The sequence below is a fragment of the Triplophysa rosa genome, linkage group LG13 (genome assembly GCF_024868665.1).
Source record: "Triplophysa rosa linkage group LG13, Trosa_1v2, whole genome shotgun sequence".
Lineage (NCBI taxonomy): Eukaryota > Metazoa > Chordata > Actinopteri > Cypriniformes > Nemacheilidae > Triplophysa > Triplophysa rosa.
Window position 1 is genome coordinate 7,471,430 of NC_079902.1, and position 25,061 is coordinate 7,496,490.

At 38.9% G+C, this 25,061-nt stretch overlaps 1 protein-coding gene across 7 annotated transcripts in view; it reads right to left on the reverse strand.

Annotated features, from left to right (window-relative positions):
* enox2 (ecto-NOX disulfide-thiol exchanger 2) overlaps positions 1–25,061 on the reverse strand; it is a 233,394-nt gene that overhangs the window by 12,060 nt on the left and 196,273 nt on the right. For all 7 annotated transcript variants that reach the window (XM_057348899.1, XM_057348903.1, XM_057348902.1 and 4 more), the window contains 4 exons: positions 20,526–20,632; positions 15,289–15,403; positions 9,485–9,675; positions 2,426–2,566 (listed from right to left, as the gene is read on the reverse strand). In XM_057348899.1, the coding sequence (XP_057204882.1) occupies positions 2,426–2,566; positions 9,485–9,675; positions 15,289–15,403; positions 20,526–20,632 (554 nt within the window). The remainder of the gene's footprint in view (positions 1–2,425; positions 2,567–9,484; positions 9,676–15,288; positions 15,404–20,525; positions 20,633–25,061) is intronic.

A 25,061-nucleotide genomic window follows, 5' to 3' on the forward strand; every position in this document is an offset into this window, starting at 1 on the left:
TACTGCGTTATTCACTGCCGACATTAATGCCGTTGACCGATTTACAACGGTGCACAAAATTAGACAATAATGTTAAATATTAATGAAGTTAATCACGGCATGAGACGGAACCATAAACACGTGCGCACACACACACACACACACACACACACACACACACACAAGCTGAAGCACGACATATACAACACATTAATCTGAGAGAAAACAGTAAACTGTTATCAGTACGGATGGGCACAGATCTATAGGAGGAATGGGTGCGTTAAAATTGATTTTCATTTCTTCCATTAACGAATCTGTCTCACGTGATTCATCAGCACACATACTGGTGCCCTGAACTCTCCTCCGGCATGGATCAGTGGTGCTGGGATATATTCCACGGCTGTGTGCCAATCAAAGCACATTCAGACTTTTCTCTCCTTCCTGATGTGAATTATGAGTAGTCCTCCAACCGTTTTAAAAATGATTAGTCCTGGGAGGCGATAAAAGCCAAACTTAACCTGAAACGCTCCGCTCCACGGTACCAGATAGCACAAGTTCAGATAACGAAATCTGTCTGAACAAGATAACGGGCTATCGGATTTTATGCATGTATCATTTAGCCTTCTTAAATTGGGTTTACCTTTCGCTCGTAAAAAATGAAACTCGATCTGATTTAAATGTGGCTCATCCTGAAATATTTTTCTCTCATACAGTGAGATTCGCCCCTGAGGAACACATGTTTACTGAGTAAGAGCTCTGGTGAAGACAGCGCTGGTGACAGAGTCAATTGAAAGAAGCTTGTTGTAGTCACTGGTGTGGTGTGTTGGCTGCAGAGGTGCCATTAGTTTTCATTAGTGTCTGCTACAGCTGTTGGAAATACATGCGCTGATGCGTCCCGCAGACCTGTATTCTTTACAGCTCATGCAGAGGACGAAGATAAATCTGCAGCCTTATACCTGTAGAATCCTGAGGAATGGATTTAAACATGCTGAAAATCCAATGTGAATGCATGAAATGTGCTGGGTGTAATTTTTTGAGGGTCTATTGACAGAAATGCAATATAATATTCATAACTATGTGTTCTGAGGTGTATAAAGACCTTACATAATGAAGCGTTATGTTTTTATTACCTTAGAATGAGTGGTTTCTAGCTACATACACCGCGGGTCCGCTTGAATGGAATTCACCATGTTGTTTCTACAGAAGCCCTGAACGGACAAACTGCTCGATAGAGTGCGTTTCATAAATACATGATCTATTCAGCAAAGAAGCGAAGACGTGACGACATCTCGCAACCTCACTGCTAGATGCCGCAAAATTTTATACGCTGGACCTTTATTGGATTTTTTTGCATTAGATTTTCATCACACGATTATTTTGAACAAAAGAATTAGCAACACCAATAATATCTATTAAAATAAATAAATAAATAATAATAGCAGCAGCACAAAATTATAATAAACAAATAATGTTTATAAATAATAAAAATTTCAATAATTCAGACCAATTTTTTCTTTTTGGCCAATGAATCCTACTGACATTGAATTATTTACAATATTACTGTCACAATTATTTTTTATAATGTTAAATTAATAATATATTTTTTTAAATACACGAATAATGCTATTAGTCAAATTAATCTTTATTTTTGTTTTTCAACCATTTAAAATAATAAAAGAAAATGTTAAAAATATAATTTTGTAATACATTTAATTTTGATATTTATTATATTTAATTTTTCATTTGTTTTCTTTTTTGGCAAATGAATCACACTTAAACAACAAGTGTAGGGAGGGAGAGAGTTTGTTACAATTCTGGCTCTTAAGGCAAAACTTTAAACAGGTTCTGAATTATTTACAATATTATTGTGTGCATAATCAACACAATATTGATAATCATAGTTTTCTATACCACGGTTTCTGTTTGCTTCTCTGTCTAGTTACCTAACATATCTTTACGTGTCTTGACGTCAAAATGAATTTCTCTGAAAAGATCTTGACAGACTAGGAAAATGGCATAAAATATATTATGTCAAAGTAGGATGGGGACACGGCAAAAGTCTGCACTCTTTGTGTTATGAAATTTTAACAAGTTGTGTCATTTTTACACATTATGTGTCATTGTGTTTTAAATAAATAAATGGGAATACACAGACAACACAAGGCTGAATTATTTTTCGTTTCGAACACTCCTCCTGAGCTAATGTTGTTTTAATTCGAGCTGTGAGAATCAGATCTTCCCTTCTCATCCCAATCCCCGGAGAGCTTTCAGTGGGACAGATTCATCAGTACACACCGTCAGACTGACAGCTCTTTCATCTCCTCGCGTCCCCGCCTCAGACAAAACGCACCCAATCCAGACAGAGTTCAAGAACAAAGGCACAACAAACCCACAGACACGAGCCCCAGACAGAGAGGCTCTTAAACATGTGACGTCTATGACTCACGGGCAGCGCGTGTGATGCGGGGAAAGCTTGAATTCGCTCTTTCAGACTTTGGATCTGGCTTTCGAGCTGTTGTTTTTCCTCGGAGTTCTTCTCAAGCTCCGTCTCCCTCTGTTTTAGATCCTCGCGGAGCTTTAGCAGTTGCTGGAGAAACGACACAAAAGAAAACAGATGGCATTAAAACATACCGAGGGATGATATTTAAAAAGCAAGACGTTCCATGCAGAACGTCTCAGTATTTCAAGAAAATGCATCTTTGATGGAAGTTCATTAAGATGACCGTTGTGGACATCTAGCTACCTAGCATGGAGGCATCTACCCAGACAGCATTGGTTTGAGATAATTCTATCTCAGGTGGTATGATTATCTTGAACGCGGCTTTATTTGATTACCTCTGCCTCATAAAGCCATTTCAACAGCATGCGGCTGATATGACAGATGCTCTCTGACCTCCGGAGGTGCCGCGCGACTGACATTCAGAAAATATCTGGACGGTGCGCATTTCAGTCAGAGATGAGTAAATAGATTTTGTGCCTTGAGGATGTTTGTATCTCTGCCGCGGCTCAGGTGAAGGACTGATTAAATCCAAAGCTGGATACACAAGGCAGCTCTGTGCTGCCAGAGGCCAATCTCATTTATGAGCGTGTGTGTGCGCTCTGAATCAAGCTCGGTAAATAAAACTGTATTTTCATGTTGCTTTATTCCTGTGCTACCGACCTGACCGCTAAATCAACTTGTGTAGCTTATTAAGAAGCCAGATTTTAAGTAGGAAGGATTAGAATATCATGGAGACTTTGGAGTGAGATCTTTTGATCTCAGGCTGTTTGGAGCCCTTGAGGTCCCGAACCGTTTTGCAGTAACAGAATATGAAGGAATCAAGGGGGTGGACCTTTTTGACCTGGGGCAATGTACTGAACTTCATGTGGAACCCCTGTGGGCCCCAATGTAGGACATCATAAAGTACTATTGTACTGGGTAGTTATAAGATCTCAGTTATAAGAACTAGGGCAATCTTTCTGAAATGTTTCCAGGTTGCATTCGCACCGGGACAAACAACTTTGAAGTGACGGCAACATGCACTGCATTCAAAGGTGTAAACTACCGGAGGATGCTGTGATTCCATCCGTGTCTAATTTGTCTATCACAGGATTTGTAATAACAGAGACGGAACGTAGATGTAAAAGTGATTGAAAGAGCAAAAAGGAGGACTAAGAAGCTAAATCTCTTATGACAACATGTAGAGCTACATGTCATCAAGGCTTTCAAAAAAACACAACACGCAGACTAGGATCACAGGTGAATGCAGCTAAGGTTATGCTTTCTGTATGCTTATGTCTTGTAAGACTCAAAAATTCTGTTCAGTGGCATGTCTACTGCTAGACAACATATGAACTCGGTTTTTAAAAAATCATTTTTTACTTTGCATTACAATTAATATCAATCAAACTGTAGTCAAGACAAGTCCGGTTTATTTATATAGTGCTTTTTACAATGTTGCATTGTTTCAAAGCATCTTTACATGAAAAAAGAAAACACAGAAGAGGTACATTTGTGTAAAGAGGACAAACAGAGAGGACCATCCTAATAAAAGCAATGCTAATTCAATTTGCAGAAGATAAAATAATTTCAGCAAGCCAACACGGTGGCAAGGAACATCGATGAATAAATGGAGAAAAAAACCTTGGGAGAAACCAGACTCAGCCGGGAGGGCCAGTTCTCCTCTGATGCATTACAGCTGCAGTCAGTGACTTTTGAGCAAACATTACTTGAGTAAATGTTTATGATTAACAGGGTATAATAGGTACATTTTTATGAATAACAGGGAGAGCCTATTTGTAGTATTTTGTAGTGAAAACAGTTTACTATCAACCGTAGTTGGGTTGTTTAATTAAGTAATAATAACAAAAAAAATACCGCGAACTAACACAACAAAACACAATAAAAACATATTACCTAATCAAAACATGATTTAGGAAAATTAGAAAAACGGAATTATCTGTTTTTGCAAATAAACATCTCATACACATAATAGTTCCATCTTAGAAGTAGAATTTAGTTCCCCTAAAAGGAGTTCCTATAACTAAAACTTAAATAAGGTGCTTTCCCACCGTATAAAATTCAGGAACAAAGTTCCGGAACGAGTAAAAGGAACTATTTAGTGATGTAAGCCAGTCGACAGCAACGTCATTTAACCAAACAACAGAAGTTCGGCCAATCAGCATTTGCATCACAGGTCGTTCCTATCCTGCTGGTTTAGACCCCCCTTGGAGAAGGAGCCAAAGTGTTACTCCAAAAAGGTTCTCCCAAACTAAAATTCTGGCTGGTTCCTGCGGTGCAAACACAACAAAAAGCGGGTACTTTCAGCAAGTCATTCCTGAACTATGAAATCGTTCCTGCGGTCCGAAAGCCCCTATAGATTTTAGTTCCGGCAGTGGAACATGCCAAAAAACGAGTACTTCCGACAACAGTTACAAGAAAATGTTCCTCAGTGCAAAAGTCCCTATAGAGATATGGGGTTGGAAACTCCCTGAGGGACCCCAGACATATCTTTGCCCCAAAATACTATAGAGACATAACATAAAAAAGGTATTTTGCACCTTGTCCAAATTAAAGAAAGTAAATTTAACATTTTTTTTATTTTGTCACAACATGAGTTTAATCATAATCTATTCAAGATGAGACATAAATAATTTGTTTTGTATTACAATAGAATTGTTGGTTTTCAGTTCGCAGCAAGCTTTGCGCGAGGCTGCATTTTTATGTGCTATTTTGTGTTTTTCAGTAAAGAGAACGACTTTTCTCATTATCATCGTTCAGAAGAGTGGGACTTGTGCTTAGTCTGTTTTATGACTAAGGTTTTTGTTATAATTGCTAACACTATTTTAAAAACAAATTAAACGTTCAAGTCACATTAACGAAAAAGCTTTGAGTGGAGAACTTTATTCAAAATGTGAGCGTTCTACATACTGTATAAAAATCGGGTTTGTTTAAACGAAACCTATATTTGGCAACTTGAACATAGATAAATAATGCTGAGTAACGTTTAATACAGCCACGGAAAAAATAAAGACATTTTTAATTGACTATTTATATGTAGGCTATGTGTTTAGGTAAAATGATCATTTTTGTTTCATTCTGTGAACTACTAACAATATTTCTCCAAATGTCTATTTGCATTTCTTTGCAGAAAATGAAAACTGGAGGAACCGGTCAAAATAACAGAAAAGATGCTCTGTAATTTTTCAGACCTCAAATACTGCAAAGAAAACAAGTTCATATTCACTTTTAAGCAATACAACAGTAATAAATTATATGTATTTTGGAAAAGTTCAAAAAGTATTTTTTATGTACATTTTTATCAGTTTTCATGTGTCTTGTCATGCTGTCAGTCATTCACATTGCTGTTGGATGACTTCATGTTACTCCTGAGGTTTAATTTAGTTGAAATTCAACAGACACTGGACTGGAATGACACAACACACCTAAAAATGCTGATTAAATGAAACTTTGGAATGGTCTCTTAACTTTCTCTGCGGCTGTATATGAAACTAATGTACATTTTTAGGGCAATGCACAAACAGGACAATGCAAACCGAAAAATACAACAGAGAAAGAGAGACAAATAATGTGCACTTGTACCTCAGGCATTATTGTTCTCATTATGTCCAATACTTATTTATTAAATGTGAATTGCGGAACTGATCGTACAACATTTCAATGCACTACCCAAACAGCTCTCGAATTTGTTTACAAACCTTACAAAAGTGCCTTGGCAAAATGCACAAAGTGCCCTGAATGGTTAAAAAAGCAGATTTGTCATTGCTATCTGAACTCCATTATGTGTGGTGATGTAACCTTTCTGTTTGTGATCATGCACGGCTCCTCAGGAATAAATGAGAGCGAGGCTGAGTTTAACACGCTCACAGCGCAGGAGCCAGAGCGTCTCTGCAGCCATGCGTGCCATTTGGAAGCCATTCAGCTCTGGGAAATGACCTGCGCTGTTCACTCCTGCGACACAATAGCACGGCTTATTAGCAGGCTCATTGGTGATGGGTGAACGTGCCCTTGTTTCTAACTCAAACAAATGCCTCGGCGCGCAGCTCATATGTGGCCTGAGCAGGAGGCACGGAATCCATCTCACGCTACAGCAATGTTCAATACACAGAAGCTCATTAGGGCTCATTAGCGGCACGTGAGCGACTTTAAAGGGAGACAAACGTCCCGTTTGGAAACAGTCTCCTTCACGGCCTCATGACAGTCATATGGGAGGTCAAGGGCGGGTGTGGATGTAGCATCTCTGCACAGTGTTGTTACGAAATGAGAATATTACATACTATGTGGGTTACAAGGATTGTGTTTTTCTTTTTGAGCTTTTGACCCTCACAGATGGACAATATATATAAACAGATTCCATATAGAGACAGATGACCACAGACAGGAAGTTACAGAGGGAGCTGCATGTCACAGTTCAAATGTGCTGAAACAAAACGACACATTTAAATGATTAATGTTTATATTATATTTGATTTACCCCTTTTTTTACATTGCATTATTTGATTTAACCTTTTCAGCTCATCTATGTTTTGTGAGTTTACAACGATAAATCGCCTAAAATCTAAATGTAACAGTAAACAAAAGGCATATTTTTCATCACTAAAGAAAGACTGCAGATCCTTTGTGATACAGAGACAGCCTCTGCGTAAGCACTTGAAAATGCGATCGCTCAGGTCATGAGGACCTTAATGCGCTAGGTCATGCTAAAAATGGACAAAAGCACAGGAATTCTGAGCTGTATACACTTCCATAGGCTGTAGTTTGTCGAGAAGTTGTGCTTATCAGTTTTTAAAAGAAATTCACACGAGCACACTTACTGTAAACACAAGCAGTTTTCCATCAATACAGCATGCGTCATATACGTTTACAGGAAACCCGCAAGACATGAGAAAGATGAGATAATCATAGCAGTTGCTCTGGGGGTTTGTTCTGTATTTTGTATTGTTATGTAGTTTATATATTACTTTTCTCATTTCCAAGGTTGTGATCATTGGCCAGTCGCATCAACATAGCCGCTAAGTTAAGACTTAGGTTACTAACTTGTAAGACTATGTCCTCTTGACACAAGCCAGCCATAAAAGAAGAACGCGTTCAGTATTAGACGCCTGTTCAAGGTGATCGTGCATTAAATCATAGCTTTAAACTACCGCCTTTGAGACATTTAAGACTATTTAAGACATCAGCATCCACCATAATCATATACTTTATACATTATGAGAATATACTGATAAACACAATAATAATGCTTGCGGTTTGGTTATTTATTCTGTATTAGAGCACACGTGAATATTAGCCCCCGACAGCTAATGACCGAGGGAGAGAAGACAATAACGTTAGGCTACTGATGTTGATAAATCAACATCAAAAAGTCAAAATCTGGATAAAATGCATTGTATAATGGCTAAAACATCGTGTATATGATAAATTCGAAATGATTTTGGTTATTAATATGCATGTGTGTGTGTTGTTTCTGACAAACAATATTAAAATTTAGGAAAATACACCAAATAGCGTCTTTATTTTCTTTCTTCTTTTAGCATTATATAAAAGGAGGAGCGACAACCGTACAGGCCGAGAGAGAACCAGGCCTGGACTTTACGTTATGTTTTATTATGTGTGACCCGCAGTTGACCGTGAGGGAGCTGCCGGCATTTTACTTTCGTTTTGTTGTTTGTTTGTTTTATTAAAGTTTTGTTGTTCAACGTTCGCCGGTTCCCTCCTCCATCCTTGCTGTGAACATTGTTACACACATATATATATATATATTATCCTACAGAACCTTATATTTACTGAAGAACTGATTAGTGTGTCAGTGTTTAGTTTGGCTGCCTAGCTGTGCGTGCAACCAGTTTACGTCATCGAAAAAGAACATGGCGGCCTCCTTAGGTTAAAATGAGTATTACATTTAGGGTTTTTTTAAGAGCTGAAAATATTTGATGTGTTGCTAACGACAAATGCGAGTAGTGTAAGGCTATTACAACGCATTAAGCCATACATCTCTCTATACACCGGGTTCCCTTTAACCTGAAAGTACACTTTTTAGATGATCTTAAAAACAAACATTTCGAAAACGTAAAGACCTTTGACATTGCGAAACACATTTTCTGCCATGTTATTTCGAGTTTTTGTCCATAACAGCTGCGACAGCGATACACAATGAGCTGCAATGGATTGTATATTATACTTGTGTCGGGTCTGATGTGGACAGTGTGACAAACAAACGGGGCAAATTGGCTGAATAAAAGCTGAATCCGGCTTTGAAAGTGGAGTAGTTTGCATCCCTCCATTTACATTAGATCCACTGAAATCTGGATTATTTCACATCAAATATTATTATTACAGGATGTCAAGCAGTTAGTAGTTTCTCATAAAACCAAGATTTTCTCTCTATTTTGAGCTCCAGTTCCTACATGTCTACAGCACACATACGCATACGCACACACACACACAGCACCTGAGTGTTTAAGCAGCAGGCCGATGAGGTTATGCAGATTTTCCTCCTTTGCTATGTTGATGCACGGCATGTTCTGGAAAACAAATCCTTCTCAAAAGCAAACTCAGAGCACTGAAAAACAGAAGCTGGCTACAGGAGATTGTTCTAAAAGCAGTTACACTGCACCAGGGACGATAAACTAACGTTTGATAAAGTGGATGAAAGCGCTTGATGGGTGGGAGATATCAAGAATTCAATTTTCAACGGGTGCCCATGTGGGCCGCCGAAACGTTCATTCCGGGCTTTACGCCTTCCGTGTTTACTATCGTGTGATTGATGACCCTCTGTTAAACTGCTCGAAAAAACTCGCACGCAAAACAACACCACATTCACCGAGTCGGGAAACAGCAGGTGCGCGAGACAGTAAGATGAGTGAGTGTTCACAAATCGCACCACGCTGGTCATAAACCAACAGCCTTTCGGTGACCGACCAGGATCTTTGACTACCGTGGCACGGCACCGCCCACAGGTGAGTTGCCCGCGCGTTCTGCTCTGTTAGGCGTGTGCGTGCATACCTTCTGCATGCCCTGCAGTGCTTGCTGCAGGAAGCTGAGCTGCTGCTGGCGGGTGGCGTCCTCCTCGCTGCGATGGGGCTGCGCTTTACCCTGCTCCTGTTTCAACAGCTCCACCTCGTTCCTGTAGGCGTCCAGCTGACACCGCAGACTGTCGTTCTCTTCTTTCAGAGCCTCCACCTGAGCCAGCGGTCCTGGGAGAGGGAGGGAGAGAAGAAAAATGACAATCGGGAAAAGGAAATAAGCAGACGGAGACATGTGATTGAGGAAGGCAGAGATGAAAAACAATAACAGAAAAGAGAGGAAAAGAGGTGTACCGGAGATGACATTCGGAAAATGAGAAAGAGGCGGGTGCATAATAACGGTCGCGTGCCGAGTAATAAGGTGGGCTGCACGTATCACAGCCATTATGTGCATCTTTATAAAACCATACAGCTTGAAAATAAAACGTTTATTTTAAAAGCGCTTGGGCCTGTAAAGGGTGAAAGGAGGCGGCACAAACAGGAAATAGCTGAAATCCGTTGATGGACTGAGATAAAAGGGCCCTGGGTGCCGCCGCTGCATTCGTTGTGCTTTCAGAGGCTAATTAGAGAGGATTAAATGCAGAGAAAGTGTATTACTTAATGCGTGACTTAATGTACCATGGGCATTGTTATCAAATGGCTGTAATTAAAATGGCGGTAAAAAGGTTCGTCACACAGACACATTCCGTCATTCAGCCGGCTTTAAACCACCAGAAAATCAGAGACGCCAGGTTCATGCTTCAGGTGTAGCGGGATTATGCTGAGAGCCGTGTCCATCTCAGATTGGGCAGGGGGGAGACGCACGGCTGGGTGTCTGCTCGGACATCTGATAAAGGATTTTTGGTAATGTAGTGAAGGAGAAGAGGATGGCAGGCTGAGTGACACAGGCAGAAGATAAGAGTTGAATGTTGGGAGTCTGCAAGGAAACATCTCGTCCCCGGCCTCACTTTGGTGAAATATTAGCTCTCTTCTAAAAGCTAGCAACCTAGAATGCATTTTTAGGTATCATTGAACATACTTAGAAGCAAAGATTATTAAAAAATGCTAAGATCTGCTACTTTACCCCAAATGTGTGTGTGCGTGTGTGTGTGTGTGTGTGCGTGTGTGTGTGTGTGTGTGTTACTTTAATGAGCCTAGAAATACATGCATAAATACCTCATTCGACAGATGTTCATTAAGGTTGCTAATGTCAATATCCAAGATTACAAAATATTACGCAGATTCTAAACTGCCCCAAAAGATTTAAACTGCCCCCAAAATGGGCTAACCTTTCACAGGTGAAAATCTGTTTTTTTTAAGCATTACTCAATATATGGAGTACCCATAGTGCCACTTCAAAATAAAATGAAAAAACAATTTATCAATTCAAACATAAATATATATGAAAATCACTGTTTAAATTGAAAAATAAATAGTCATGTTTAAAATGTAAACCAATAAAGCAAACAAAAATAATTTTTATGTATAAATAAATAGACAAATTTAAAACTGTTTATTAGATGAATGTATTAAAATCTAGATAACTAAAACAATAAAGAGTATATTAAATAATAGTTTTAAATGCATATTTTAAATGGTTTTTAAACCATCAGATTTGTCAGGGTTGCCAGATCTGCATAACAAAAACAGCCAAAAGGCTAATAAAAAGACTAGGGGCTCCGTGGTGTATGTAGATAGAAACCGCTCATCCTAAGGTAATAAAAACATAACGCTTCATTATGTAAGGTCTTTATACACCTCTGCAGACATAGTTATGAATATTATATTGCATTTTTGTCAACAGATCCTCCAAAAAATGACACATTGGACCTTTAAGATTGACATCTGATGAAGAAAATCCTTCCACCATGAACAGTTTAAAGTACCCCAATTCCACAGGAAAACCGCAAACTTGACAACAATGCTTCACTGACCGGTTTGGACCATTTCAATATGGCGGAAAACCTACGTATAGTGTCCCACAGAAACAGCCGCTAATGAGACATCTACGGATATATATCTATGGTTATTAGAGTATTGTATATTTGGCAGCATGCTAATGTCAAGCACTATTCAAGTCTCAAGTGCACTGTGAAGAGCTATTAGTATGGCACACAATTGCTGCCTATGCAGCAAAACTAGATTTCAAAACAGAGCTACAAATTATAAGCCAAGCCACCGATTCAACTCATTAGAAACTAGTGATAGAGAGAAGGAGACCGAGAGAGAAATAGATAGATAGACAGAGAGAGAGAGAGAGAGAGAGAGTGAGAGAGGCGTTTTTATGGATTGGCTCATCTCATCAAGACGTTGCCCTGAGAGACTGTCCGGTTCACCTTCCACAACATGGCAGGTAACTCTATCGACCTGTGCTGCCCGGGGGTGTTGACAGCAAAGAATGCAGCTCCCCAATTCTTGCTCTACACTGTATCTATTGTCAGAGGACACTTGCCCCTTATAATTGATTAACTCGAGGGAAAGAAAGCAAACAGAATGGGCTGCATTGAGGATAGAGATGTTCTAACTCCACATCTGCAGGTATCCAGTGGCTATGAGAACAGTTAATACGACTAAAAGTCATGAGATGGAGAGAATATCATAACCACCTCTCTCTCTTCACAGAGGCTTCTTATTTTCAAGGAGTCAAATATTTGTTTTTCATACCAAGGAAGGTGCTGAATTACCTCCTTCATTAACCGAGTGGATCTCCGACCCTTTCCAATCTCATGACATGCTTTCCATGATATCTGACAGTGATGGTTATCATTGTTTTCTAATAACTAAGGTCACACATGAGAAGACGCGTGCGAAACCTGGTAAATGTATGATTATATTTGCATACTATTTGCATGTTAATGAAGGCATCTGTCACATCTGAGAAATAGTTACATTCAAATCTAGTGGGTAGGGAGCCACACATGAAGGGGACTCGCACGTCAAATATACTGCGAAGGGGGTGTGCGAGTGTGTACGTGTGTGTTCTGATAGCTGAGGGTGCCAGAAAAAGACACCTGTGACACAGCACAGTGATTATTTTACGCAATCCCATGATTCTCCCTGTTGAGCGGTTATGGTCTAGGTCGTCTAATAGCACCTTTGTGACAGGCTGAACCTGAAATGAGCTGAAAGAGCAGCTGGCAGACTCCCGCTCAGATCTGTACCACCACATTTAGGAAACCACGGGGGGCTTATAAGAATAGTAATACAGAAAAGACATGTTTCCCCGTGATAGAATCAACCGCTGACACTGATTTGATTTCATTTGCTCGAAGTGCAATCACTCCCTTGTGTGCACTGCCGCTAGAAAAGTACACGTTGGTGTTGGACCTGTCAATTTGCACACACGAGTCTGGTGGTTTGACACATTGATCAAGTAGAATCCAGCTTCAGACAGTTAAAGGAATAGTTCGTCGGAAAATGACATTTTAATTTAGTTACCAGATGTGTTTAAAGGGGTCATATGGCGTGAACACGTGTTTTTCTGTGTCTTTGGTGTGTTATAAGTTTCCCATGCATGTATTAGACACGTAAAATTGCAAAATTCTATCTAAAAGCGAATGCTCACCCAGACCTGCCTGAAACACCTCGTGTGACCACACCCCCACAAATCTACATCAGTTCGTGGTATGATTTCACTAAGACCGCCCAAATGTATACGCAAGTAAGGTGGGCGTACCTGTCAGTACAATTGCTTTGGAACCTGATGTTCCAAATATGGTAAGAGGCGTTACGTTTCCGTCACACGCTTGCAGTATTCCACCAATCACTACGCACTGGTTAACTGGCCAATCACAGCACACCTCGTTTTTCAGAGCCATGAGCTTTGTTAAAAATCCGTGCGTTTCAGAGAGGCGGGGCAAAGAGGAGATACAAACATGCACGGTATGTGGAAAATACAGCGTTTTTGAACCTTAAATCGTGTATACACATTGCATTACATCTAAAGCAAATGATAATATTCATTTTAGCCGTGTCATATGACCCCTTTAACTTGCTTTCTTCCATTGAACACAAACAAATAATTTTATATCAAAATGGCATCACGTTATCTTCTTATGCTGCAGTCACACTACAATTTACGTTCATTAAAGTCAAGGTTCACCGAAAAATGAAAATTCTGCCATCATTTACTTACCCGTATGTCATCATAAACCTGTATGACTTTCTTTCTTCTGCAGAACACAAACGAGTATATTTTGAAGAATGTTGGCAACTGAACAACGGCGGTACCCATTGTCTTGCATTGGTTTTGTGTCCGTACAAAAGAAGTGAATGGGTACTGCCATTGTTCGGTTACCAACATTCTTCAAAATATATTTTATGTTGTGCAGAAGAAAGAAACCTATACAGGTTTGTAATGACAAAAGAGTGAGTAAATGATGACAGAATTTTCATTTTTGGGTGAACAATCCTTTTAATTTCTATTCATACACATGCAAATGTGTTCGAGCGGAAAGCAAGCTCCTGCAAAAAAACCCTCATTTGTCTGTCTTCCAAGGGTCAAGCTTGGTGCACTCTGACCTGCAAATTTCTGTAACGCGATGACGTGTGACCATTTTGTAGAAGACCCTTTTCAGTTGGAGGAAAGGCTAATAATAATATTGTACAAACCAATTTTGTTTTAAAGCTTTAAAAAAAACAAAAACAGTGGAAATACGTCTGAATCCACGCTGTGTACAGTATGGCCTTTTATAGAACTTGAAATGCTCTGTCAATCACATACATCCATCATCCAAATAATCCAATGACTCAAGTGGGTTAATAAATGTCTATATTTTGACCTTATTCACCAAAACCGAAATGTAAACAGATCAAGCAATATGTTCAATATGGCGGCACACTGATAATAATAATAATAATAACTTGGCTGATAATCTTTGTGACAAAATTCACATAATTAGTCACTACAGAAATTTTTTAATGATTTCATTTAATTTAACAAATAAATAAAATTATACAATCGTAGTACATAATTTTTTTTATGTGAAAATTAAGAAATGATTGAGTGAACTATCCCTTTACAAACAGCCATTTGTTTTTATTAAAGAGGCACTGTAATGCACATTATTGCACAGTAGGAACAGAAGTCCCACTTTACAGTTTCAAGAGCCAACAGCCAGTTTGCCTTCTCTACAATGTGTGTGTGTGTTAGCTGGATTGTAATTGGGAGTTGTGCAACATGACTGGAAATAACTGCCGGTGGCGTTGGAAACATGACCAGGAGTGACCTGACTTGCCTTAAGGGGATTTTGGCTTTTTTCTCAACTATGAGAATGGTCGTATTACTTATGTTTAGTCTGAGCTTTTGTAACTTGCTGGCTTTTGAAAAAAGAGCTACATTATGAACAATTTATGGCTAAATTGTATTCTCTTCACAGAAAAAACGTAAAGAGGTTTGACCAAAGTGTTCTCGCAGGGACGGGACGGGACATTCTACGAGCCTTATTCATTCGGGAGAGCATGTTTATTGAACAAAAAAAATCTGACAAGAGTGCCAATTACTCAGTCTGAAGCAGACATACTGTGACATGGGTCATTAAGCAGTCAAACTTCTTCTGGAAGGTGAATTTCTGAATTCTCTTCATTTTTATAGTGAACGTTAGCTGGTTATTGCTTTTTACCCTGCAAATTTACAGCACAGTGAGATCCAGAGAAAGAGGTTCTTGTAAAACGGACAAAAAACTATTGGGTCTGTATGCAGTAAGGGCTCTTTAAGAGAAAGATCTGCTTGTGCTGCTTTGGTAAAAATGTCCATCTTGCACTTTTGGGTTCACACGCTGTCTGCCAATCTTAAAGGAGGTGTACCTGAGTCCTCAGAGTCTTTGCTTTCAGGAGCGTCTTCCATGTCATCATCTGACATCTCCATTTCCTCCTCTCTCCGAATTCCCATCAGCTCTTCGTTGTGGATGTTCCTGATCTCCTGCGGATGAGAGGAAGGGAAAGTTGAATCACATGTGATACCTTCTCACACACAAAATATATGACCTTAAAATCTAAGTCGATAAAGAACATCTCAAGTGCTATGGCTCCAGTGGACAGTGTTGATGCAGGGAGACATCTGATTGGCTCTCTATCAACGCACAAGTGAACAAACATTGCATAAAGACCTTTAATGGGACAATATAACTGCACAGCCACCACAGATCCGCAGGGCTGCGCAGGGGCATATGAAGCAGATGTCTGGGCACGGGCGCTGCCCTGTTGGTGGTCCTGATGGGGGGGATCTCTCCGGCTAAAACTCTTTGATCTGCTGCCCTCTGGCCGGCGCTTTAGAGCACCAAACACCAGGACTTCCAGACACAGAAGCAGCTTCTTCCCCCAGGCAATCTCCCTCCTAAACAGATAACTGCTCCTTAAGAGCAATATTCCACTTCCACTACTCCTATAGTGTGCACTATAGTGCCTTATTATATCTACATCTTATGTATACATGTATATAACACTACCTCTACTTACTAAATTATCCATTTGCACAAGTGTACATACAATATGTTTATTCTACTATATACTACCCTGTACAATGTCTCTTATATGTTATTATCCCCCATTTTCTGTAAAATAGTCTTTATTTTATATATGCACAATTTAGAATCTTTTAGACTGTAAATCGTATTATATTGTATTGTCATTGTGTTGAATGTCTGTACTAGAAGCTTCCAACACCAAAGAAAATTCCTTGTGTGTGCAAGCACACTTGGCAATAAAGCTCTTCTGATTCTCTTCTGATTCTGATTCTGATTCTGATTCTAATGAGGCATGCGCGCAGCAGAGGTACGTCAGTGTGCACAGACACAACATGACAGCCACAGGGAGAATGACACTAACTCCCCGACAACAAACAAAAAGCCCGGCGTAAACATTACCATCTGTCAAGCGCAACAACCCACAATCTCGCCGAAAAATTAAAGAGCTCGAACAGGTAGTGCAAAAGCAAACAGGCCCATCTGGCCAATGAGGAGAGAGATGATGCTGGCGAGCACAAAAACGCAACTGGCTTCGTTTGAAGTCGCCTAACTCCGGCTTTAACGGAGGAAGCCTCGATGCCCGCGGTGTAACTGGACTGTGATTGAATTCAGGTCGTCTTGGCAACTGCAAATAGCTACCAGGTGGACTGTTCTGGAATGACAATTAGCCCCAAAGTGATGAGACCTGCTATACCGACTGGATGTTTCTGTGTCAAAACCACCACTTACCAAAGCTTTGTTTACTCGGCTAAACTTGCAGCAGAGTTCAAGAGAATGAAGATGAAAATCCTCTAAGTTCCGCTAAGCCCGAACGTGGCTCTGGGTCAAGCGCTCGAGCGAAACCAGCATCTTACCGTCAGATTTATGAGAGAGGTCCAAACAGCTCCAAGGGTGAGTGAGGCAGAGTAAACAGCTTTTAAATCGAGCGTTACCTGCTACCTATCACTTACTGTCACCTTGTGCAGATCTCACACTCAACTAACCACGTTCGGGTGTTCTGACGCAAGCTTTACCTACAGCGATAAAGGTTAAAACTCTGCTAATGTGCTCCTTTAAAACATTAAAGGGGTCATATGACACGGCTAAAACGAATATTATCATTTGCTTTAGATGTAATGCAATGTGTATACACGATTTAAGGTTCAAAAACGCTGTATTGTCCACATACCGTGCATGTTTGTATCTCCTCTTTGCCCCGCCTCTCTGAAACGCACAGATTTTTAACAAAGCTCATCGCTCTGAAAAGCGAGGTGTGCTGTGATTGGCCAGTTAACCAGTGCGTAGTGATTGGTCGAATACTGCAAGCGTGTGACTGACATGTAACGCCTCTTACCATATTTGGAGCATCAGGTTCCAAAGCAATTGTACTGACAGGTACGCCCACCTTACTTGCGTATACATTTGGGCGGTCTTAGTCAAATCATACCACGAACTGACGTAGATTTGTGGGGGTGTGGTTACACGAGGCGTTTCAGGCAGGTCTGGTGAGCATTCGCTTTTAGATAGAATGCATCTTTTGTTCCGACACTTTAATTTTTGCAATTTTACGTGTCTTATACATGCATGGGCAACTTATAACACACCACAGAAAAACACGCATTCGCGCCATATGACCCCTTTAACATTAACGAAAGTGTGGCATCTCACTGCATTGTCAAACATTCGGAGACTTGACGGCCGATTCTTTTCAATACATAATGTAAAAGGTGAGAGAAGCCTCCTTACTCTCTTCTCCTCTCAAATGAGGTTTCGTGCCTCTGTGACAGCACCGAGACGCATCCTGTCACAGCCACAGTAAAGCTAGAAGCACAATGCCAGACCGGGAGCCAGAGGAGAATCATATCTGAGGGTAAATGTATTCAACTTAAGTCAGAACAAAAGGCTAAAGGGGGAAATGGGGGGACGGTATCTAGGAAGTGAGATTTTTGGAACTGATTCTGTCTTGTTAGCGTTGTTATTGCATACTCATTCCCGGCATCAGTTAAGTGAAGGGAATTGAGGGAAGCTCAATAAAAGGGAGTGCTCAATAAAGACGCGATTACGGCACCATTAATAAACTCGTTTCACGGCTGAGGAACAGGGTAAGTGCTCATGGAACTCTTATATCTAACTGATTCATTTGGAGACAAAAGTAATAAAATGACAAATATCAATTTTACAACTAGGGGCTTTGTGAAAAGTATTTAACTAGTCTACAAAAGTAACAAAACACTGATGGGCTGTAATAGCAAATTGCTTTAATGTGCTTCACAATGACCTGAACGACCTAGAAATCTGATATATATTGTATGTTCCTGTCTGTCGGGTCACTAAAAAAAATGAGCCTTTATACTCAAAATAAACAAAATCACAACTTCAAGATTAGAATTATAAAGTTGTTTTTGGGGAGATGGAGCAATTCATATTTGAAACACCTACCTTAACCAATGATGAGTCTCATTCGGCATTTACCTGCATCTTATAACAGTTCCAATGGCTTAAAGTCAACATGACACTCACAATCCATTTCACTTTCATAATATAATATTTCAGCATGAAAGAGAATATTTAATTGGGAAAAAGTACAGTAGGAATATATTGTATTTTGAATTATAATTGTAAGTATGTATTATATTGTAAGTATGAATTAAAGGGATACTCCACCCAAAAATGAAAATTCTGTCATGAATTACTCAACCTCAAGTTGTTCCATACCTGAATACATTTCTTTGTTCTGTTGAACACAAAGAAAGATATTTGGAAGAATGTTGGCAAATGAGATTTCTGGGGCACCATTGACTACCATTAAAATGGTGCCCCAGAATGGTTTGATTTCCTAAATTCTTCAAAATATCTTCTTTTGTGTTAAACAGAAAAAAAGATACAATAATTTTTCCTACTATGGTTGTCAATGGTGCCCCAGAAATCTCAGTTGTTAACATTGTTCCAAATATTTTTCTCTGTGAAATGTTGGTGTCTAAAACCAGTATCGAAATAGACTTGTATCAAAATAGAGACGACTGTGGTTGATTATGGATTACCATGAACCTTGTCTTATATGACATCAGGTGAGAAGGAAAAATGTGTAACAGGCATTTAAAAGATACATTTTGAGGAAAGATCACGGACACAAACGCTTAGTTTTTCTTTTAAATAACATTGGCCATTGAAGCGTGCTTCTAGAAATGTATTTTAACAGTAAACAGGGTCAGTAGGTTCAAACGCCGAGTCCAGATCCCAGATAGTTACACAATAACTTGTTAAACAGGAGTTTTTATTGATTCTGGAATTAAGATCAAATGTAATGAAATAATATCAGCCCCTATTCCATGTGAAATGATGTTTTAATATTGCCAGCAATGAAAATCAAAGCGTTAATTAGCAGATTGGGTCTCTGTGTATTAATAATTAGTGAGAGATCTCTAAAAACTTACCCAATGACCACAGAAACAGAAAATCACTTCAACGGCAAACATGTGGAATATCATTAATTAGTTTACACTAGGCTTCTACAAACCGTGAATAAATCGTTTTTCTGTATTAAAGGAATTCCTCACCCCAAAATAAAAATAATCTCATAATTTCCTCATTAAAGTAATCTGAATAACTCCAATGGTTTAATAAATATTTCCTGAAGCAAAATGATACATTGTGGGAGAAAATGATTAACATTTTGAACATATTTAGTAAAACTGAAATGTAAACAAACAGATGCTAAATGCTAACAAATGCTAAATCAATATAAGGCAACAGGATGATCATTTCAAATCTCATTGGTTCTCACGGGTCTCGTACAAAACACACATGACAACTATTCACAAGACATGAAAACCAATGAGATTTGAAATGATTGATGTGCCGTAATATTTTAATCTAGCATTTGTGTTCATCTGAAGAAACTGTAGAATCGGGTAAATTATGAGCAAATTTTATTTTTTGGTGAACTGTCCCTTTAAAGAAATAGTTCACCTTCAAAATGATCATTTACACACCCCGTTGTCACTTTAAACGTGTGTTTTTCATTCTTCTGCAAAACACAAAAGAAGATATTTTGAAAAATTAAAAACAGCTGGTCCCCATCGCCTTGAATTGTATGGACACAAAACCACTGCAAGTGAATGGAGACCAGTGGTTTTCTGTTATCAACATTTTTCAAAATATCTTCTTTTGTGTTGTGCAGAAGAAATTAAGTCATACAGGTTTAAAATGACAAGAGGTGAGTAAATGATGACAGAATTTTTTTTGGGGGGGGGTGAACTACCACTTTAAGCTTAAAAGACACCGGAACATCTCCAGTAAAAATATTGACCTTTCTGTGTTCTATAATTTCCTGCATGAGAGATTTATTATTACCTGCCGGTTGTCTGTGAACCGCTGAAATCTCAGGCAGACTCGGGTTCAAACTGTACTACTAGAGAGCCGAACATTTATCCTATTACACTCGCCTACAATTAACATTCAACTCAACACAATGCACATCGACTTCATTACAGTCGAGAGGGCTTGCAGGGAGGGGACAATGGACACAGCATAAAGCCTTTACACTAACATTTCTGATGAAGCATGAACATATTCAGTGTAAGAAATGAAAACACCCACCTCGGCTTGCTTCCGCCACATGTCCAGGTTCTTGCGTTGGGCTTTGGAGAAATGGTCCCATGCCTTTTGTTTGGAAGAAGCGTGGAATACAGACACAATCTGCTCAACTGTGGCAGGGGATGCAGGGGCCAGTATGGGCGTCCAAAGAAAGAAAGAGAGAGAGGGGCGATTGGGAAGGTGCAGAGGAGTGAAAAAATTTGTGTCAGCTTGGAAGGAAGTGATGTTTTTTCCCCTACCCCCCTCTATACAGCACATACACTGAGCTGGGGTCACTTGTGTACTGTAGCTACAGGGATGAAATGTCGCTTGTGTCTCTTCTTGAAAATCATTAGCAACCTCTTTAGATCAAACAGTAGCAGAGTGAATTCTTTAGCTTTATCTAAGACCAACTTTTCCATGTTTCCATGTGTTTTTATGTGTTTTACCTCAACTTCATCGAATCCAAAGGACTATTGACGGATCTCCTTTTGAAAGCATGTGTGTTGTGGAAGTCTAATGAGATGAATGTTTCATCTACAGTATGACAGGCTGAGCTCATTACTTATTACTGTGTATAGATAAGAGAGGATGTCTCCCTTATGTAAACTCATTACAGCAAACCACCCAGAAACAGTCGCGTGTTCAGAATAAAATGATGGGGCAGTCAATCATGGGTTTTTTTAGGGGTGGAGGGAGAGCTTGGGATGTTAGAATGGAAGACACAGAACTAAATAAAACAGGTGCTGAGAACCACAGCTATTAATAGAAAGTGGAGCTCAGATATAGATTATAATTATCTATGACATAGAAGTAATTCCCAGAATGCATTGCATTCAAGCTGGTGGATAACTTTGAAGGAAATGCTGAATATATATAGTTTTAATTTGATCCCATTACATCTCTAAAGGCCGCTTACTAGGTTTTGGAATGAAGCTATACTATAGTGTGCACTAGCAGTGGTTCTCAAACTGGAGGGGCCACAAGATGGATCCAGGGGGCAACAGATTTTGTGGCATTATATGAAATATTGAAATTTATCATAGATTTTATGCAATCAAACATCAGAAAAATAAGACCACCAACCAAAAGTACTGATGTTCCAGCATTGTATAACAGAATTTGTTTTGGGTTTAATTAAAATTCTAAGTTTAAGATTATACATTTTGTTTGGGGGGGGCGCAACGTGGGGCCTTACAATGAAAAAGTTTGAGAAAAGGGGGCCTTAAAATGAAAAAGTTTGACCAACTGCACTAGAGAGTTCTTCTCACCCAAAATTCCTAAACCTGACATGTATAAAAAATATTTTAAATAAGAAAAAACAGGCATGAAACCAACAGAACAAAAAGTGTTTCTCTCTTGAGGTGTTTCTCAATTACAGGGCGTTTTCAAACCACTATTGGTGTTTCTCAATCGATTAATTGATGTGCAAAAAAAAAGGACGGCAAGAGAGAAACAGAGAAATCTTTCAGGCCTCATAACTAGCTGGTCCCGTAACTAGATTCTTTGAGAGAATCACATTTCAAAGACATTTCATAAATCCTAGACAAAGCATCTGTGTATTAAAATCAAACAGTCCTGGAGTCTGGGAAATGACATCACAGCATCCATCAGCTTAAGTGATGTAATAGTGAGACTAAAGAGACAAAAACATATGGTGCCAACAGCTTGATGGATACATGACATCATTACTAATAGTACAGTCTGGGACCTATGCAGAACAACTCAAAGATTCCTTTTCTTTCTTTCTTCCTCCCCCTCTCGCTCAGAATGGGTTAATAAACCCTGGGGAGTAAGGAAGGCTGCTAAACATCTGTCTGTGCCAAAGCCAAACTTGAGAGAGAGGGAGGCTGGATCAATACTGACTTCAGCATCCTTTAATTTGATGGAGGAGATCGATGGCAAAGCCAGGGGGAGAGCATATGCTCGTGTGTGTGTGTGTGTGTGTGTTTGTGTGCTGGAGTGTAGAAGCACAGTGAGACACAGTGTCATGGCATGCTTTGGAACATGAGTCTGCAAAACAGTCTCCGTTTTTGCATGTTCACTAATTGAAATTTGATAGAATACTAGAATTTGGCTCTCCGTGTGCAAATGTTTTTAGCTGTACAAGCTTGATTTCACAAAACAATCAAGTTTGATGGAATCTTGCCGAGCAAGATGGTTCACTGCAAAAATGTTTACATGGTATTTTTGTCTTGTTTTCCAGTACAAATATCTAAAATTCTTAAATTAAGATTCATTTACTTGACAAGCTAAAAGACTTAAGATGTTTAGTCTTGTTTTCCAAAATAGAAAATATCAAAATTAAGTTAGTTTATGCTTAAAACAAGAAAAAATATTTTTCAAAACGTTATTCAAGTATCAAATTAATTCAATAAACTTAATTCAAGTTTATTTTTCTAACCCCACTAGCAGATATTTTTGAAAATCTTTACAAACAAGAATTTATACTAAAATATATATATATAATATATTTATAATATACATATAATATTTTTTTATAAAAATTGCACAGACAACTTAAGTAACTCTTGGCCACTTTTATATAGTGTGTTCTTGACTTTCTCTGCATTTACTTTGCTCCTGATTTCTAGAAACATATAGAAGGAAATCAACAGAATTCTTTACTTTTCCTACAATCAACCATGTTTTGTTTTTGAGTACACAACTGTTGGTTTGATAAGAAAATGTCCATATTTAATTGAACAATGGGTTTAAACAACCCAGCAAATGTTTTATTTAAACTCAGCAATTGGGTTTGTCCATATTTTACATACACTGTAAAAACTGGAAAAGTTTACAATAAAATAACAGTTTTGTCACGTAAAATGACATTGCAAATTTACAAAAAGTAAATTTGCAGTCTTTATTTGTAATTTGACGGTTTTTATGAATTTCAAAAATGTGAAAATTCTGTCAAATTACAGTTTTTTACATTATACATAAAATATCGGTAAAAATAACTGTAAAATTACTTTTTTTACAGCGTAACCATAAGATTAAACAAGGCAATTTTTTTAAGCCACGTATTAAGTAGTGTACACAAGACACGCAGAACTCTCATGTCACCGCATCCCACCCGCCACTGCAACCTGCAGCTCTTCCTCCTGTACAGCAAACTTTTCTCTGTACATTGTATTTCATTCTTGATTTCACTGTGTGTTCTGTCTGCTCTGATAAGACAGATGCTGTACTGTCACAAAGCTTTCTCTCTTCCACTATTCGGCCACACGCGTGTGCCTTCACCAAAAACCTGACATTACTATAGTGCCAGATATTTATTGGCATTCGTGACAGAATCGTACCAAAGTCTTCTGTCTGGTGCCTGCAGATAAAAAGGTGAACGGTGTTAAATACCCGGGGAAGCTACCGGAAGGTCATTCTAAGGCAACGTGACCTTTCTGATGAAACATCTATGAAAGCAGCCAGGTATTTTTGCTGATGTAAGATAACTTTGACTGACAGCCCGACTGAGCTCGGTAACAAATCTGTATTGTCACGATTTTTCGAGGCACGTTCTGAACCCATTAGAATAACCTGACAGGTTTGGAAAGAAACAAACAGAACAGACACATTCTGGCAGGTGAAGCTCGTATCTCGGGGAAGGTGATGTTTTGTCTTATGAAAACAATAAAACACCCGTGACTTTAACCTGCCACTAGAGAGGAGATGTATTCGTAAATATGCATGTGTCTGTTGTTGGCTGCCCTTCAGGGTTTTCAGTCTCTGCATGACATCAGGATGGGTGCGCTAAAGACTTGACATGACAGAAATCAATCCTTTTGTATTCTATAGTGGTGACAATGAGGGGGATACCTGGAAAAGTCCTAAGAGATATTGAAGGAGACTTACCATTCTATTGAATTCAGGAAGCATTATGACATATTTTTTATACAGAAACAGTAAAACCAAGCACTATTCAGCACATGACTTTGTCAGAGCACATCCAATAATATCAATTATAGTAAAAGTAATGAGCAGCCAAGTCTGTAGAAGAGGTGTAGCACTTGTAACAAAGCCTGTCTATATAATGCATTATACATTCAATATAGATTATAATAAACCCTTCTTCAATAATTGTGACACAGTTACATAATATCAATGTACTTAATACATTATAACACTTACCTACCCATGCTTTTTCCTTTTAAGCACTTAATGCATTCAAATATCTTCAAAATGCCAAATTTCCTGTGTGACGTTTCGTGTTATCAAGTGTGGCATTCTTTTGTCAAATGCAGGGTTGCCATAACCTTCCCCATAACATACCAAAAAAACTAGCCCTATGACCTCAGCCTAAATACCAAAACCTTAAATAAGTACCTCTCATACCTAAAATACATTTTCAGTCACTGTTATGCATCACACACACTTTTTTTCTTCGAAAATCACTATTAATCATAAACAAACCATAAACACATTACAGCATCATACACTCACCTAAAGGATTATTAGGAACACCTGTTCAATTTCTCATTAATGCAATTATCTAATCAACCAATCACATGGCAGTTGCTTCAATGCATTTAGGGGTGTGGTCCTGGTCAAGACAATCTCCTG